The sequence below is a fragment of the Ictidomys tridecemlineatus genome, chromosome 3 (genome assembly GCF_052094955.1).
Source record: "Ictidomys tridecemlineatus isolate mIctTri1 chromosome 3, mIctTri1.hap1, whole genome shotgun sequence".
Lineage (NCBI taxonomy): Eukaryota > Metazoa > Chordata > Mammalia > Rodentia > Sciuridae > Ictidomys > Ictidomys tridecemlineatus.
The window spans coordinates 17,234,593-17,250,669 of NC_135479.1; the positions used below are offsets into that span (position 1 = coordinate 17,234,593).

At 34.6% G+C, this 16,077-nt stretch overlaps 1 protein-coding gene across 2 annotated transcripts in view; it reads left to right on the forward strand.

Moving 5' to 3' along the window:
- Window positions 1–16,077, forward strand: part of Nsf (N-ethylmaleimide sensitive factor, vesicle fusing ATPase) — a 147,843-nt gene that overhangs the window by 81,606 nt on the left and 50,160 nt on the right. For both annotated transcript variants that reach the window (XM_021728362.3, XM_005328151.4), the window contains exons 10-12: window positions 5,155–5,320; window positions 6,042–6,116; window positions 6,581–6,768. In XM_021728362.3, the coding sequence (XP_021584037.1) occupies window positions 5,155–5,320; window positions 6,042–6,116; window positions 6,581–6,768 (429 nt within the window). The remainder of the gene's footprint in view (window positions 1–5,154; window positions 5,321–6,041; window positions 6,117–6,580; window positions 6,769–16,077) is intronic.

Below are 16,077 nucleotides of genomic sequence, written 5' to 3' on the forward strand. Positions count from 1 at the left end.
TTTAGTGATATCTTTCTCAAATCTTTATGTCCAGAAAAGGCTTGCTATACCCAAGTAATCCCACAGAGGATAAATGTGTTACATAATAAGAAGCATCCCCTCAGTGATTCTGGACAGTCCAGGCTGACGAAGATGAACACTTGCATATAGGTCAAACTAGTTAAATATAGAACAGCCACTTTCAAAGGCTGTTGCCAGGGGCTCAACAGCATCGGCTCTGTTTCTATGGGGAAAGACTGCAGATGGTTAAAAACAGAGCTAGAAGCCAATGAACTAAAGTAGATTGCATTGTGGAAATTCAGATCCTTTGGTAAAGGCTTTATTGATGATTCAGCTATATTAATCTGTGAACATTAATCTTGATATCCTTCCTTACCTGATTTTTAATTTATTGTAATAAGAATTTGCCTTTATTTAAGTAACACACCTGTAAAAATTGATGTTATTGTGCAGACTAGGTTGGAGAAGGGACCTGATGACAGGTCAAAAGATTAGTAAGTTTTGAAAAGGTCAGAATTGTACTGAAATATGTTTAGGACAGATTACTCCTGTGATCATTTAATCACACACAGTGTTCTTATTGTCTTTGGCTTCCCTGTCCACATAGGTGATTTTTGAGGTTGGACTAAAAAGGAAGTTGTGATTCCAGCTGCAACACAAGGCACACTGACAGTAAAATTCATACATTATACCACTTTTTTGTTTCTTGCTATATCGAGCAGATAAACATGAATAAAAATGTCTTTTAAAAATCAAATAAAGGGCTGGGTTTGGTAGCTCAGTAGTAGCACATGTGAGGCATTGGGTTCAATCCTCAACATCGCATACAAATAAATAAAATAAAGGTATTGTGTCCATCTGCACCTAAAAATATTTTTTAAAAATTAAGTAAAATCTCACAATTTTCAGTCACAAACAAGAACATCCTTCTTTTACACTAAAGATGGCAAGAGTTAATACCCTTCTACATAGAATTTCTTTGGCAAGTCTAAGCTTATTGTTCTGATTTTTCATTCCCAATCTTTTCTACAGATGGAAAGATGAATATTTTTAGTGTTGAATTTTTAAGGAAGCAAGCTCTCATTTATCACTAGACATCTACACTAGATAAATATAATGATATTGAGAAACTAAGTTGTATTTTTTTTCAGATTTGAACTTAATTTTTAAAATATTTATGGAAGGTGAACAATTTATAAGTAATATTCAGGGAAAAAAATAATAAAACCTAGTTAAATTTTGGAAATGTTTATTATTGTATGACTATCATCTCACATAGAAGTGCACTTAAAAATGAACAGTACTCCAAATATGAATGTTACAATAAGATATTTACCAGTTTGAGTATTATTGTAATACAGTAAAATTGTTTTTTTTCTCTTCTGGTGTATGGTTTTATGAATTTTAACATGTGTATAGATTAATAGACCCACTACTCAAATAAGGATATAATATTAGTGTTTCCTAAACTATTTTCATGATTTAGTCTAATTCTAATCAAAGCTTGAATTCCTCTTTTTTTTTCCTTACTCTCTTTCTTATTTATAATTGGTGGAGGCTGTTTTTTATCTGATAGAAGTACATATGGTTGGAAAGAGCCAAGATAGTCTTGAAAAAGTCTTGAAAAAACTGCCTAACCTACTACTATAGTTACAGAGATATTAACATCTGTGAATCCCAGGACAGAACAGATGAACTGGTAATATCTAGAATGCATAAAATCCAAAGCCTGGTAAAGATGGCATCTCAACCAGTGGAGAAAGGAAAGGTTACTTAGTCAATAGTATTGGGTCAATTAGTTAACTATTTGAAGAATTATTTGAATTCTTACCTCTCTTGGGGTAAGCTGGAGATGTGGCTCAAAAATAAAATATCCCAGATAAAGAATTGTATGTAATGGCCGGGTGCAGTGGTGCATGCCTGAAATCCCAGCAACTCAGGAGGCTGAAGCAGGAGAATCACGAGTTCAAACCTGGCCTCAGAAACTTAGTGAGGTACTTAGCAGCTCAGCAAGACCCTGTCTCTAAATAAAATACAAAAAAGGGCTGGGGATGTGGCTCGGTGGTTAAACATCCCTGGGTTTAATCTCTGGTGCCAAAAAAAAAAAAAAAAGAATTGTATGATTATATGTAGTATAATTAATTTAAAGAGCAGTAAAGGTAGGTGACCATTAGTGTCTATAATGGGGAAGAATTTTAAGGCTTAATGTAACAGAAAACATAGAAAAAATAAAAACTAATAATGTTAACTATTTAAATAGTATGAAAATCTTCACTTGCCAGGCATAGTGGTGCACACCTGTGATCTCAGTGGCTCAGGAGGCTGAGGCTAGAGGATCACAAGTTCAAGGTCAGCCTCAGCAAATAGTGAGGAATAAGCAACTCAGCAAGACCCTATCTCTAATAAAATATAAAAAAGGGCTGGGGTTGTGGCTCAGAGGTTAAGTGCTCCTAGGTTAAATCCCTGGTACCAAACAAAAAACTTTCACTTATCAAGTCAAATGGCAAACTGGGATAAAATATGTGCAACAGATATAATAATTTTCTTCATAAAACACCTTTTATAAAGCAATAATAAAAACTTTAAATTCTAGTAGAAAAATGTACAGAAGACATCAAATAAGAGAACTCACAATGATGAAAAATGTAATTTACAGGGCTGGGTATAGCTGAGTGGTAGAGCACTGAGTAGTATTGCCCAGCAGGTGTGAGGCCACGGCGTGGTGGTGGTGGGGGATGCAAAACTTCTAGCCTCTTCAGCCTGTATTTAGACAAATGTGATTTAAAGGTTTATAGAAAGATCAATCCCTAGCACTGAAAAATAAAATTAAAAAAAAACTCACAAAAGGATGCCACTGTTAATACTTTTAAAAAAACATTTTTAGTTATAGATTGACACAATATATTTATTTTACTTATTTATTTTTATTTGATGCTGAGGATCAAACCCAGTTCCTCACATATGCAAGACAAGTACTCTACTACTGAGCCACAACACCAGCTGGAGAATTACTTTTTAAATGTTTCTAATATTCATTATTTGTGAATCTCTGCCAAAACAGGCACTGTTTTGTCATAGTCCGTGGTGGGATTATAAATTGAGAAAACCTTTCTGGAAAAGTGTTTGACACCCTTCTCAGGTTCCTTAAAATACTCAACAAACCTTTGACCTAACAATTGCCTTTAGAAAATAATCATATATATTATGAAGCAACATATATATAAATATCTAATAAGGTATTAAGTATGGGAGTTAAACCGTGGAACTAGTCATAATGAACTAGTATAAAGCTATTAAAAATCATTGGGTAGATATGGAAAAGGATTTAAAATAAAGACTGGACTTAATAGAGCAGAATATAAAATATTATATAGCAGCATCTTGGCTGATTGACTTTGAGGTGATTGTGATCTCAATTTTTTTTATATTTTTCTAAATTTTCTATAGTCATATATTTTGCAATTAGAAATAAAAATAGCCATTTGGAATTGTTCTTAAAGAATAGTTAACAATTTCAATTTTTAAATTAAATTTAAAATGTAGAAATAAATCTGTAGAATGTTAATAGCAGTTATCTTTAGGTGATCCAATGTAGTTTATTTTTAAACTTTATTTGTATTTTACAAATTTTTCTCAGTTAACACACTTATTACTTTTATAATAAAACAATTTTAGCCTCATAATCCTCAATCTCACTATGCTCATCGTTTAATTTATATTATTCATGTACTGTTATATTTAGGTTATGTTTATTTTTTTCTGTTTTGTTTTATTTTAATCCCCAATATGTGGGGGGGGGTGTTGGGATATTGAACCCAGGGCTGCTCTCCCACTGTACCGTTGAGCTGTATCCCCACCCCTTTTTATTTTATTTTGAGACAGGATCTCACTAAGTTGGTAAGACCAACCTCAAACTTGCAGTTCTCTGTCTCAGCCTCCCAAAGTGGCTGGATTACAGGTATGTGCCACTGTGCCCAGCTCCTAAGGTTCTTTTTTGTGTTAAAAATAAAAAAGAAAGAAAAAGAACTATGGCTGACAAGAATTAGCTGTATATTTCAAAATAGCTGGTAGAGAGGATTTTGAGTATTTCCAACACAAAGAAATGGTGTTTGAGGTGTTAGATTTGCCAGTTACCCTGGTGTGATCATTCTACATTGTATGTATATATTGCAGTATCACACTGTACCCCATAAACATGTGCAGTTATTAAAATTTTTAAGAAAAAGAAAACATTTCTAGCATGTTCTTCTTCCTTTGGTCCCTAATAGGTGGCTTAATTGAATATAAATTGTTAGAAGGTCTGTGTTAATTTAGTCTAATAAATTAACATTCAAAAGTATTTGTTTCATGCTAGGAATACAGCTCAGTTGGTAGAGTGCTTGCCTCGAATGCACAAGGACCTGCGTTCAATCCCCAGCACCACACCCCAAAAAAGTATTTGTATCTATTAAAGGTCAGAAATACATAAACATAAACTAATGTCTTTTGATGATGGCTGTTTATAATATCAAAGCAGAAATCACTATGCAGAAGAAATAGAACCCCTTTACCATGTTCTTGTAAACCATTTCTCTGTTCTCACTTTACTCTTAGAGAAAAATAATCTGTTTTCATGTGATGTAAGTAAATTTGAATCACGTTCAGTTTCTTCATCATTTGCCCAATTCCCAGCCACCCCCTGGGTGGAATTAATCGTTAGCTATATAATATGGCAAAACAATAAACTTACTGCTTCTGGGACAGTCTTCTCACCCACTTAACAAATGGCTCCTCACTGACTTAACAAATGCATCTGAGAGGTGTAAGAATTCTTCTTTCAAGTAGTAAGATAAGACATACATATAAATTCACATTTAGTTATTTGATGGACTGTTTACTTTATATATATGTATATAAATACTATATAACAGTTTATTTTTGTTTTATGACTGTTAAATGTGAGGTTCAGGGATGTCTTTTCGGTTTGTAGAATTCTGAAAATAGAGTTCTAATACCTTTGAGAGGGCATCAACTGTGATTAAATTATACTTGCTACATTTATTAGTCGTACTAGAGTGAAATCAAACTGTTGAAAGCTTTGTTTTGCTTTTTTGATTAATTTGTTTAATAATACATTTAAATTGTGACCTTTAACATAATTTCTTCCCTTAATAGCTTGGTGCTAACAGTGGTTTGCACATCATCATCTTTGATGAAATTGATGCCATCTGCAAGCAGAGAGGGAGCATGGCTGGTAGCACTGGAGTTCATGACACTGTCGTCAACCAGTTGCTGTCCAAAATTGACGGGGTAGAACAGCTGAACAATATCCTTGTCATTGGTATGTATATTTTCATTTAGAAAAGTTCTAGTCTTCCAAAAACATGAGATCTGTGTAGGTTGTAATTGTGTCATTGTCTCCAAATTAGAATCAAGTGATGTTGAAGACTATTTGCATGTTGAATTTTAATAGGATAAATAAAAGTTGAGTTTTAGTGAATTGTAGGTTTAATGAAAAAGGCAGTGCTGTGTGATGCAGTGGTTTTCAACCTGCATTACAGCAGGCCCCCAAGGCCCTCAGATTCTACATCACTATTGTCACTATTTTTTTTAACTGTTTTATGTCCTGAGCTACTTCCTGATGATTTTGGATGGTGTGTGCAGAGCTGTTTTATGAAGGTTTAGGACTGGCCTAAAAAATGGGAAGGACTTTGAAATCAGAGAGTTTATGTTCACATTGCCCCCATCACCTTAACAGGTCATTTACCTTCTCTGAACCTGAAATTTTCTTTTTAATTATTGAAAGTTTTCATTACTTTTGTATTCTGTTTGCTTGTAAAGTAGTGAAATACTAAAGCAAAATCTCTTGATATTTTCATTAGAATAGATCAAGACTGAATGTTGGTTTTTATTTGAGAATAAGTTGGTTTACTATTTGACTTTTATAAAATGTCTTCTTAGCTTGTTAGAGAAATTACTATTACATATACTGAAGAGACATTTTATATTATTTTCAAACTCTGATCATTTGTTTGTCACTGTGTTTTCACATCTGCATTCAGGAATGACCAATAGACCAGATCTGATAGATGAGGCTCTCCTTCGACCTGGAAGACTGGAAGTTAAAATGGAGATAGGTAAGTAGATCTGTCACTGATGGCTGTGCTGTGTGCATGCACCCATGTGTTCTGTGTGCACATGTAAATGCTTATAGCATTTAGAGTTCATTAAGAGGAGCAATAACACCTAATTTAAATTTTGTTAGAAAATTTTATATCTATGGAAAAGAAAAAAAAATTCTATATCTTGCTTGAGCACCTAGAAGAAAAGCATTAGGATTATAATTATGTCTTTTTTTTAAAGACAATTTCTTTTTTTTTTCAGAGAGAGAGAGAGAGAGAGAGAGAGAGAATTTTAATATTTATTTTTTAGTTATCGGTGGACACAACATTTTTGTTTGTATGTGGTGCTAAGGATCGAACCCGGGCTGCACGCATGCCAGGCGAGCGCACTACTGCTTGAGCCACATCCCCAGCCCATATAATTATGTCTTAAGGGCTCTCGAGAGAAAGCAAATGTATGTCTATTTTATTTTTTTCAGGCTTGCCAGATGAGAAAGGTCGACTACAGATCCTTCACATCCACACAGCAAGAATGAGAGGACATCAGTTACTCTCTGCTGATGTAGACATTAAAGAATTAGCTGTGGAGACCAAGAATTTCAGTGGTGCTGAATTGGAGGGTCTGGTGCGAGCAGCACAATCCACTGCTATGAACAGACACATAAAGGTCAGGAAAACCAACTCAACTAGGTGTTTGCAGTTCTCTTAGTACCATGCTCACGTTCTTTTTCCTATCAAGCATGCCAAGGCAGGTAGACTGACTTCTGATAGAGAAAAGAGATGATAAAGAAGTAAGAATTAAGTGTCCACTGCTCAATCTTTAGAATACCAGAAAGAAAGACAATGCTACCTTATTTTGCCTTCATCTTCACAGATGCATATAGCAAAGGTTTCATTTACTTATTTTTTTGTGTATGTGTTATTGGGGATTAAACCTAGGGCCTCGTGTGCACTAGGAAAGCACTCTGCCACTAAGCCACACTCCTAGCCCTTGAATTAAAGATTTTGAAGTTTTTTGAAATCTTTGCACTGGACTGGATGCAGTGTCACATGCCTATAATTCCGTGGCTCGGGAGGCTGAGCAGGATGATCTCAAGTTCAAAGCCAGCCTCTGCAAGTTAGCAAGGCACTAAGCAACTCATTGAGACCCTATCTCTAATTTAATAAAAGGTGGTGGGGCAGTGCAGGGAATGTGGCTCAGTGGTTAAGAGCCCCTGGATTCAATCCCCAGTACCAAAAAAATAAAATAAAAAATAAAAAAATCTTTGCACCATATTCATTTGTACCTTAATATACCACAAGTTGGATATTAGAACTATAGAGATTGCTACATTTAGCAAATATGCCAAATACTTGCAATTTTGAAATAATAGGCTGGAGATGCAAGATAATAAATCATGACCTCTTCTCTCAAAGGGTTCAAAGTCAGGGAAGCAAACATGTTTGCAAATTATTACAATAATGTTATAGACACTATGGCAGAAATACATACCTCTATGCTTTTCTTTTGATAGGTTTGATAAATAAAGTGTTCTTGATCCTAGCTCCTTTCTTCAGTTTTTAGTTATCAACTGTAGACAGATGACTCCCAGATTTATATCACATTTCTCGAACATATCTGTTTCCTACTTTCAGATTCATTTTAAATGCTCCCACCCATGTTTTCTCATGTCTCATATTTAATTTTCCAAAACCAAATACCCTTTTTTACTACTTTTCTTCCTGCTTCTATTTCACTGTTTATTCTCAGACTTAAAAATTCAGGATTATCTTTAATTGCTGCTACTTCTGTGTCCCATATCATGTCATTTGCAGGTATTGTTCAGTATCCTTCAGTTTTTACTGCACCATCCCAACTCGGCTATGGCTCTCAACAACTGCCACCACCCATCTTCTCTTTGACTAACTTTCCCATCTCAGATCATGATCATTCTACCCTTCATGACTCTGTTATTTTCAGAGCAAAATAAATATTTCTTAGCCTGGTCTTTAAAGTTCTCTAGGTCTGCCTATAATTAGCCCTTCCAGGTGTTTTCCTGATTATTCTCCATATACTTCAGCCAAACCAAAATACTTGATGGTTACTAGTTATCAGACATTAATTTATTTTTCAACATCTCTGCTCTTTTTTTCCCCCTTATTTGAGGATCTTTACCCCCTATATTTACCTGTCTCATATGCTACCCTGTCCTCCAACTTTTTCTGATTCTCCCTTCCAAGAATGATGTGCTCTCTTTCTTCCTGAAATAGTAATGTATTATTAAAATGCCTCCAGTTGACTTTGGTCCAAATAGATTTATTCAGTGTCTGCAGTATACTGTGCACTGTGCTAGGAGTTAATGCTGTAATTGCAGAGAAGTAAATTGCCTGCCATTGAGTAGCTCCCAGTCTGATCCTCCCTATCCAGTCATTGAAAGTATATGCAAGGTAAGGAAGTTAAAAAGTATCAGGTGTGGTCAACATAGGGTGAGAGAAACCACACAGCAATTATCTGTGTGGATATGAATATCTCTTAGTGGGTAGAAGGAAAACCATATGCCAAGGATCAGGGACATAAAACAGCATGATGTGTTGAATAATTTGGTACTGCTTCAGCACAGAAGTTAGGGAAGGGGTACTAGGAGAGAAACATTGTTGTGTAAGTCAGATGACTAAAGCAAGGGATGGAGCACAAAGAATCTTTTATACTCTACTAAAAATATGGACTTTATTTTTCTGCCAGTAGTGCTAAGCCATTGAAGAGTTTTAAGAATAGCAGTGTCAAGTGGAGTATTTAGGGGAGTAGAGTCAATGACATAAGACAAGAGAAGGGAACTTTTATAACAGGCAGGAAATAATAAAAGCCTGAAGAGAGAGGTCAAGTCTGTTGAAACTACTGGGGTACATCCTGTCAATGATTCTAGACCAGAAGTCAGCAAACCGTAGTCTGTGGGCCCAATCTGGTCAGCCACCAGTGTTTATGATTAAACTTTTTTTGAAACACAACTACACACACTTATTCATGGGCATGGTTGCTCTTATGCTGTAATGGCAGAGTTAAGTGTTTGCAACAGAGACTGCATGGCCTACCCAAAGCCTAAAATATTTATTATCTGTTTTTTTATAGAAAAAAAGTTTGCTGACCCCTTTAAATGTTAAGTCTATTTCTTTTTTTTAATTAAATATCTTTATTTATTTATTTATATGTGGTGCTAAGGATCAAACCCAGGGCCTCACGTGTGCTAGGTGAGCGCTCTACTGCTGAGCCACAACTCTAGCCCCAAGTCCACTTTTTAATTCATCTAGGAATCTTCTGCAGTATCCCATATAGATTTAAATACTGAGCATATGATAATATTCAGAAAATATTTTTTCAATGAGTAAACTAAACATGTAGTCTGAAACTCTATACATGAGTCATAGTTTCTCTAAATAATAGAAGTGACTTTGTTTTAGCTCATTTTTTCCAAAAGTTTGATCATTGTGGGAATACAGTATTAGGTTCATTAATGCAGCTTATACCTGCAGAAATAAATCCATTCTTCTTCCTGGCCATAGATAAGCCTTAGTAAAAAGTGGTGGTGAGTTCAAAAAAAATTATGTAAGTGATATGAAAACTGCTCCTTAATGATCCTTCAACTTGGGCCACAGGAGGATGTCTTAGTATAGTCCACCATAGTTAATGTGCTAGTTATTGGACTTTCATGTGCATTGGCCACAGATTTAATCATTTGTCATTTTTACCACAATAATCTTTTCCCAAAATGTTACTCTAAACCATTGTCTCACAAAGAAGTGTTCTTCAAATCATGTTGGGTTTATCTATATTGGAAGCAAGAAGATTGGTAGGAAGGTCTCAGATTTCTTAGTCAAGAAGTGTGGTCATATATTACACAGTTCTTTTGCTGTTTGTTTCTGACCTGTCAAGGGGAAGTACTATAATCTATATAAATGCTAGTTACATACATTTTTTGTATTATTGGTTGATTTTAGAGAATGTCATATACATCCTTTTCAATATCTGAGTTTCATGTGTGTGTGTGTGTTGTTGTCAGTGGACCATTATTTTATTTATTTCTTTAATGTGGTACTGAAAATATAATCTAGTACCTCACACACTAGGCAAGTGTTCTACCACTGAGCCACAACCTCAGCCCTCTGATTTTTACTCATTATTTTCACTCAATACTTATTCAATATTGCATTTATAATTTATCTAATTATAGAGCTAAAATGTTTGTTACACTGTATAGAATATGTTATTCTTCAGATTTGCAAGTCAGTAGTGTGAACAGTTGACTGTTATTTCCCTCACTTTTTTCATGTGGTTGAATATTCTTAAAAGCTTCATGGATACATATTAATTTGTGATCAATGCTTTTTGTATAAAATAGGTTTCAATTTTTCCCAATATCAATAAAATAGCTAATGTGCAGCACTATGTGGGCTCTTAGGAAAGAGAAAGATTACATCACTAATCTCACCCCCCAAAAGGCATACTACTAACATGTGTTTCTTTATTTCTATTTCTAACAGTCTGCATTGTTAAAGAGTCTCAAAACACTGTTTTCCCAACTGGATGACTCCTCAGCAGAACAAAAGACATAGTTTCAGTTTTTCCACTGCTGTAGATGTTCATAGCTTTATTTGTAATATTTGATAAATAAGTTTTTAATTTCAAGCTTAGGATTTAAAGTTGGGTAGAACTTTAAAACATCCACAACATTCAACTATTATGACATTCTTTCTTCATAGTATAAAAAAATGCACTTTAATATAAAAATAAAAAATAATTTTTAAAAATGCACTTTAAGTGATATTTTGCTTCCCTTTCAAAAGATTATACCTAAAGAAAGATTTAGCCAATTAAGTAAACAAGTCTTCGCTGTTACACTATTTTTTCAGGTTTTCTGAAACAAGTGGAAAGTCCAGCCGTAAACACCTGAGGTTCATGTCATTTATACTTGAACCCATGTTTTCGGTCAACTAAAATTCATGTGACATTTGGTTGTTTTTGTCTTGAAAGGAATTTCTGCTTCAGGTAGAAAAGATTCATAATCCAAATTTCTTCTCTAATCTGCTGTAAGGAATAAATCAAGGACACAAATACTTTATAATTAAATCAAAGCTCTGAATTATATTTACTGAATTTCAATAAAATTAATTCTTTTATGTAGACTTTTTGATTGATTATGGTTATTCTACCCTTATTTTAAGAGAAGAATGATAAGAACTTTGAAAGGTCAGATTTAAAAGGTTATGAAATTTAATGGTGACCACTTGATATTTGCTAGTGTTGAAATACAAGCTAATGAGTTTCTGCAGGTATAAGTTGAAAGATGCTGCCTCTTCTATATTGATTAGGTGTTATAAATAAACTGCAGAAAATATCTTACTAACTCAAGCAAATGAGAAAATATTTTCTGAATGAGTAAAAATTCAGAATTCTTGACTTTTAAAAATAAGACTTTGCTATTTTTATAAAATAGTAAAAGTTGATTAAGAGAAATCCTTAAGGGCCGGGGTTGTGGCTCAGCGGTAGAGCATTCACCTAGCACATGTGTGGCCCAGGGTTCGATCCTCAGCATCACATATAAATAAATAAAAATAAACATTAAAAAAAGAAACTCTTTAAAAAAGAGAAATCCTTAAAAATTTTACTTAATGAACAAATAGAAATAATTTACAATTGGAATATTTATTATTTACAATTAGGTAACTTTTAAAATTTCTGGTAAGATTGAAAACAACTTGTTCTAAAATAACTCTTCTTCCCACCATCTTAATCCACTTAAAATTTAATTTTTAATTGACACATAATAATTGTACATATTTATGAGATAAGATATGATATTTCAATACATGTGTATAGTATGTGATGATCAGAATGATTGGTGTATCTGTTACCTCAAGCATTTATCATTTCTTCATATTTGAAACATTCAAAATCCTCTCTACTGGCTGTTTTGAAATATGCAGTTATTGTTGTCAACCATAGTTCCCCTTCCATGATTGGTAACATTTGAGGTTATTTCTTCTAATTGCACCCTTGTGCCATTAATCATCTTCTCTCTGTTCCCTCCCTGCCCTTCCTGGCCTCCCATAACTGCTATATCTAATCTTTACTTCTATGAGATAATTTTTTTTAGCTTCCACATATAAATGAAAACATGTAGTATTTGTTTTTCTGTATCTGTTTTATTTCACTTTTAATTCATTGAAGTGAATTCTTTCTTAATAATAAGTAAAAAGCTCCGCACAGTGATGCTCACCTATAATCCCAGCAGCTCAGGAGACTGAAACAGGAGGATTGCAAGTTCAAGACCAGCCTGGGCAACTCGGCAAGACCCTGTCTTAAAATAAAAACAAAAAGGGCTGGGGATGTTGCTCAGTAGTAATGCACTCCTGGGTTCAATCCCCAGTACCAAATAATAATCACAGTAATAATAATAATTAGTCAAAAGATGTTTTGAACCACCTTCCTTCCTGGAATTTTGATTTTTTTTTTTTTTTAGAAGCACTGAAAGATGGACAAGATTTTTCTTTCACATTACTGTGTGTTTCTGTCATTTGAATTCAGTTTTACTATAAGAGCAAATCAAAATATCAAATATCATAGTAAAAATTTAAGACTACACAAGGAGGGGCCATTTAAAAGAGGCTGGTAGCTTCACTGGGATTTTAATATGATTCTGTCGGAGCTTGCTTCTTCACCTTCATGTGATAGTTTGCATTTTGTAGAATCCTTTTAGATGTGTCAAAAGTTTTAATCAGTTAAAGCTTTTGTGTAAAGCTGCTCAGGAAGGAAATCCTATGTCTGCCCTTATTGACTTATGAAAGCCTCCAGGTTTATATCAAATGAGATAATGTAATTTGATGAAATGAGATAATGTATATGAACCTACTTGATGAAGAACTCTAGAGCTGGAGGTGTCAAGGGTGTGTGTTTAGCACATGCAAGACCCTGGGTTCAGTCCCCAGCACACGCGCGCGTGCACGTGTACACACACACACACGCACAAAGTTGGCTGTAGAGATTTATATTTTATGAGTTATCAGAATTCTTTTTTGTTTCTTTTTTGATGATGGTGGTATTGGGTATCGAATGCAGGGCCTAGCACTCTGCCACTGAGCCACATCCCTAGCCTGAGCTAACATACTTTTTTTCATGGAGATGCCCATTTCCTATAATACATTTCCCTTTTTTTAAACTTAGAAATGCTAAATAAATATGATTAATACTTATTGAATGCCTAATATGTACCAATGAAACCCTTATTAATAATCTAAATGCCAACTGTTCTATTTAAGTGGAATATTCATCTATTTAAATGTTACTTATCACTTTCTTTCTTTTTAAAAATATGGAACCTGATATAGTTTCAGTGATGTTGTCTCCCCAAAGATTCAGGTGTTGTAAATTTGTTGCCCCAGTGACAGTATTGAGAGGGGCTATGAAACCTTTAAGAGGTGGAGCCTAGTGGGAGGTCCTTAGGACATTGAGCCCTACCCTCCCAAGGAGGTGAAGTATTTCTTCTCAGACCCTGATTAGTTCTGGAGAGAGTATTCCCATAAGTCTAAGCCCCCCTCCACCCAGTCTCCCTCTGGCTTCCTATTTAGAGAGATGAATTCTTTATCCTGCACACTCTTCTCATCTGCCATGGGGCCCTTGCCAGAGTGTGCACCATGGTGTTTGGGTTTTCAGCATCCAAAGCTGTAAGCTAAATAAACCTCTTTTTTTTTTTTTTAATGTTAACCTGCCTCAGGTGTTAAGTTATAGTTAACACGAAATAGACTATCATAGAAGTCATAAATGAATACACTCTATTTTTAGAAGATTCAAGGATGCCAAAGTATATAGGGAAAAATGAGAAAGACCATGTCCAACATCCCTTCCTTCTCCTTTTCAGAGGTAGCCAACATTTGGTATATACCTTTGTAATTTGCTTTCTTCATATTTACATTCATATACATATGTGCTTTCAAAAAAATGAACATTAATGAATTTGACTATAGTTTACATTTTTTACTTGCTAGTATGTCTTGGATAACCTACCATGTCGGTACATATAAGTTCCCTTTATTATTTTGGACAAAGGCACAGTATTCTAGAATATTACCACATGATTTTAAATGTAAGATCTGTGAGGGTGAGACTTGTCTATTTTATTTAGTGTTGTCTCTAGTTCCTAGAGCACTCAGTAAATATGAATGAATGAATGAATGAATGAATGAATGAATGAATGAATGAATGAATGAATGAATGGTTTAACATCCAAGATATTTCTGGTTGTGTCTATTAAAAACAATACTGATATGAAAATGCTCTCTCGTGCCTCCTTGTGTTCGTTCGGGAGTCATTTCTAGGTCAGATATCCAGACATATTTTTGAAGACATAGGTTCATTGTCTGCTAGTTTCTAGTATTGCCAGTAAAGGTGTCATCCCAATCTTATTCCAATTTTTTACAGGCCACCCATTTTTGTCTCATAGAAAGGTTCTTAGACTTTTCCATCTTTGGTGCTCAGAAAATTTACAACAGTGTGTCTAGACAGATGTGGTTGCTTTTCACTTATACTGATCAGCACTCATTGAACCCCTTAAACTACAAAGACACACCTTTCTGTAGCTGTGGAATTTTTTTCTCTTCTGTCTTTTGTTTCTTCTTTATTAGTCTTTCTGTTCTCTGCTGCTCAGACTCCTGTTAGGTCAGTGTTAAGATTTCTGCATATATCTTCCATGCTTTTTAATCTTTCTCATTTCTTGAAATTTGGGGCAGAAAAAGAAACAAATACATGTGTTCTCTTTGCCATCTTGATCCAGTTTCTTGACATAGTTCTTTTTATCCCTTAAGGCTGCCCCCCCTTTTTTAATGTCTGTCGTTTTATTTGTCTCAGGAGTCAGTTCCTAAAGGAATATGACTCATATTTTATATATTGATGGAAGGTTGATATTTGCTTAACATACTTTTGTTTTATAGTCAGCTTTTTTTGAAGATGCCTTTTTAAAAAAAACCATGATACCAATTTAAAAATTAGACTGACTCTTGCTTTGTGCTATTGGTAGTGAGCCCAGTCACATTAAAAAATGTGTTGGTATCTTAATCACTCATCAGGTCCAGGCAGCTCCAAGTGCTGATAAAGACCTTGATGCTTCTCCAGATGTCTAAGTGTTAGCTCCAGGTGCAGTAAGCAGAATATTTGGAGCTGGCACTTAGGTTCTCAAGTACACACTATGATTATAAATCAGTTCCAAGTCCCTGGTCTCCTAGACAAATGATTCTTAAACCTGGTTCAGTATCAGAATCATTCCATGGCACTTCATAAACGTATAAAGGTGTAGACCCTCCATGGGACCTGTGAAACCAAAATCCTGAGGTGGGTGGGCTGGGCATCTATGTCTTTGAAGTCTCATTGTGTTGGCCATGCTGGCCTCAAACTGCTGGGCCCAAGTGATCTTTCCTACCTTAGCCTCCCAAGTAGCTGGGCCTACAACATGTACCACCACACCCAACTATGCCTCACTTTTTTGTTGTTGTTGTTGTTGTTGCTGTTGTTACTGTTGTTTTTGTTTTGTTTAAGGACTATAAAGTATTCTTTGGTATAGATATATTGTAATTTTCTTCGTTGACCCCTGTTGGTGGACATTCAGTATGCTTCCAGTCTTTTATTGTTACAAATCACTCTAGTAGATATCCTTGTATATTTAGCTTTGTACACATTTGTGAATTATTTATGGAATAAATTCCTAGATGTGGAATTGTTCAAAGGATGTACATATTTATAAATTGAAGAGATTTTTAAAAATTTGTTTTTCTAAGTTTTTGGTTATATTAAAACATGAGTATCATAAAACTTACCAACTTAACCACTTCTGAGTGTACAGTTGAGTGTAAGTTTAAATGTATAGTTCATTTGTGGAACTGTCACCTCTGTCCATCTCTAGAACTCTTCATCTTGTAAAACTGAAACTCTATATCCATTAAACACTAACTCTTA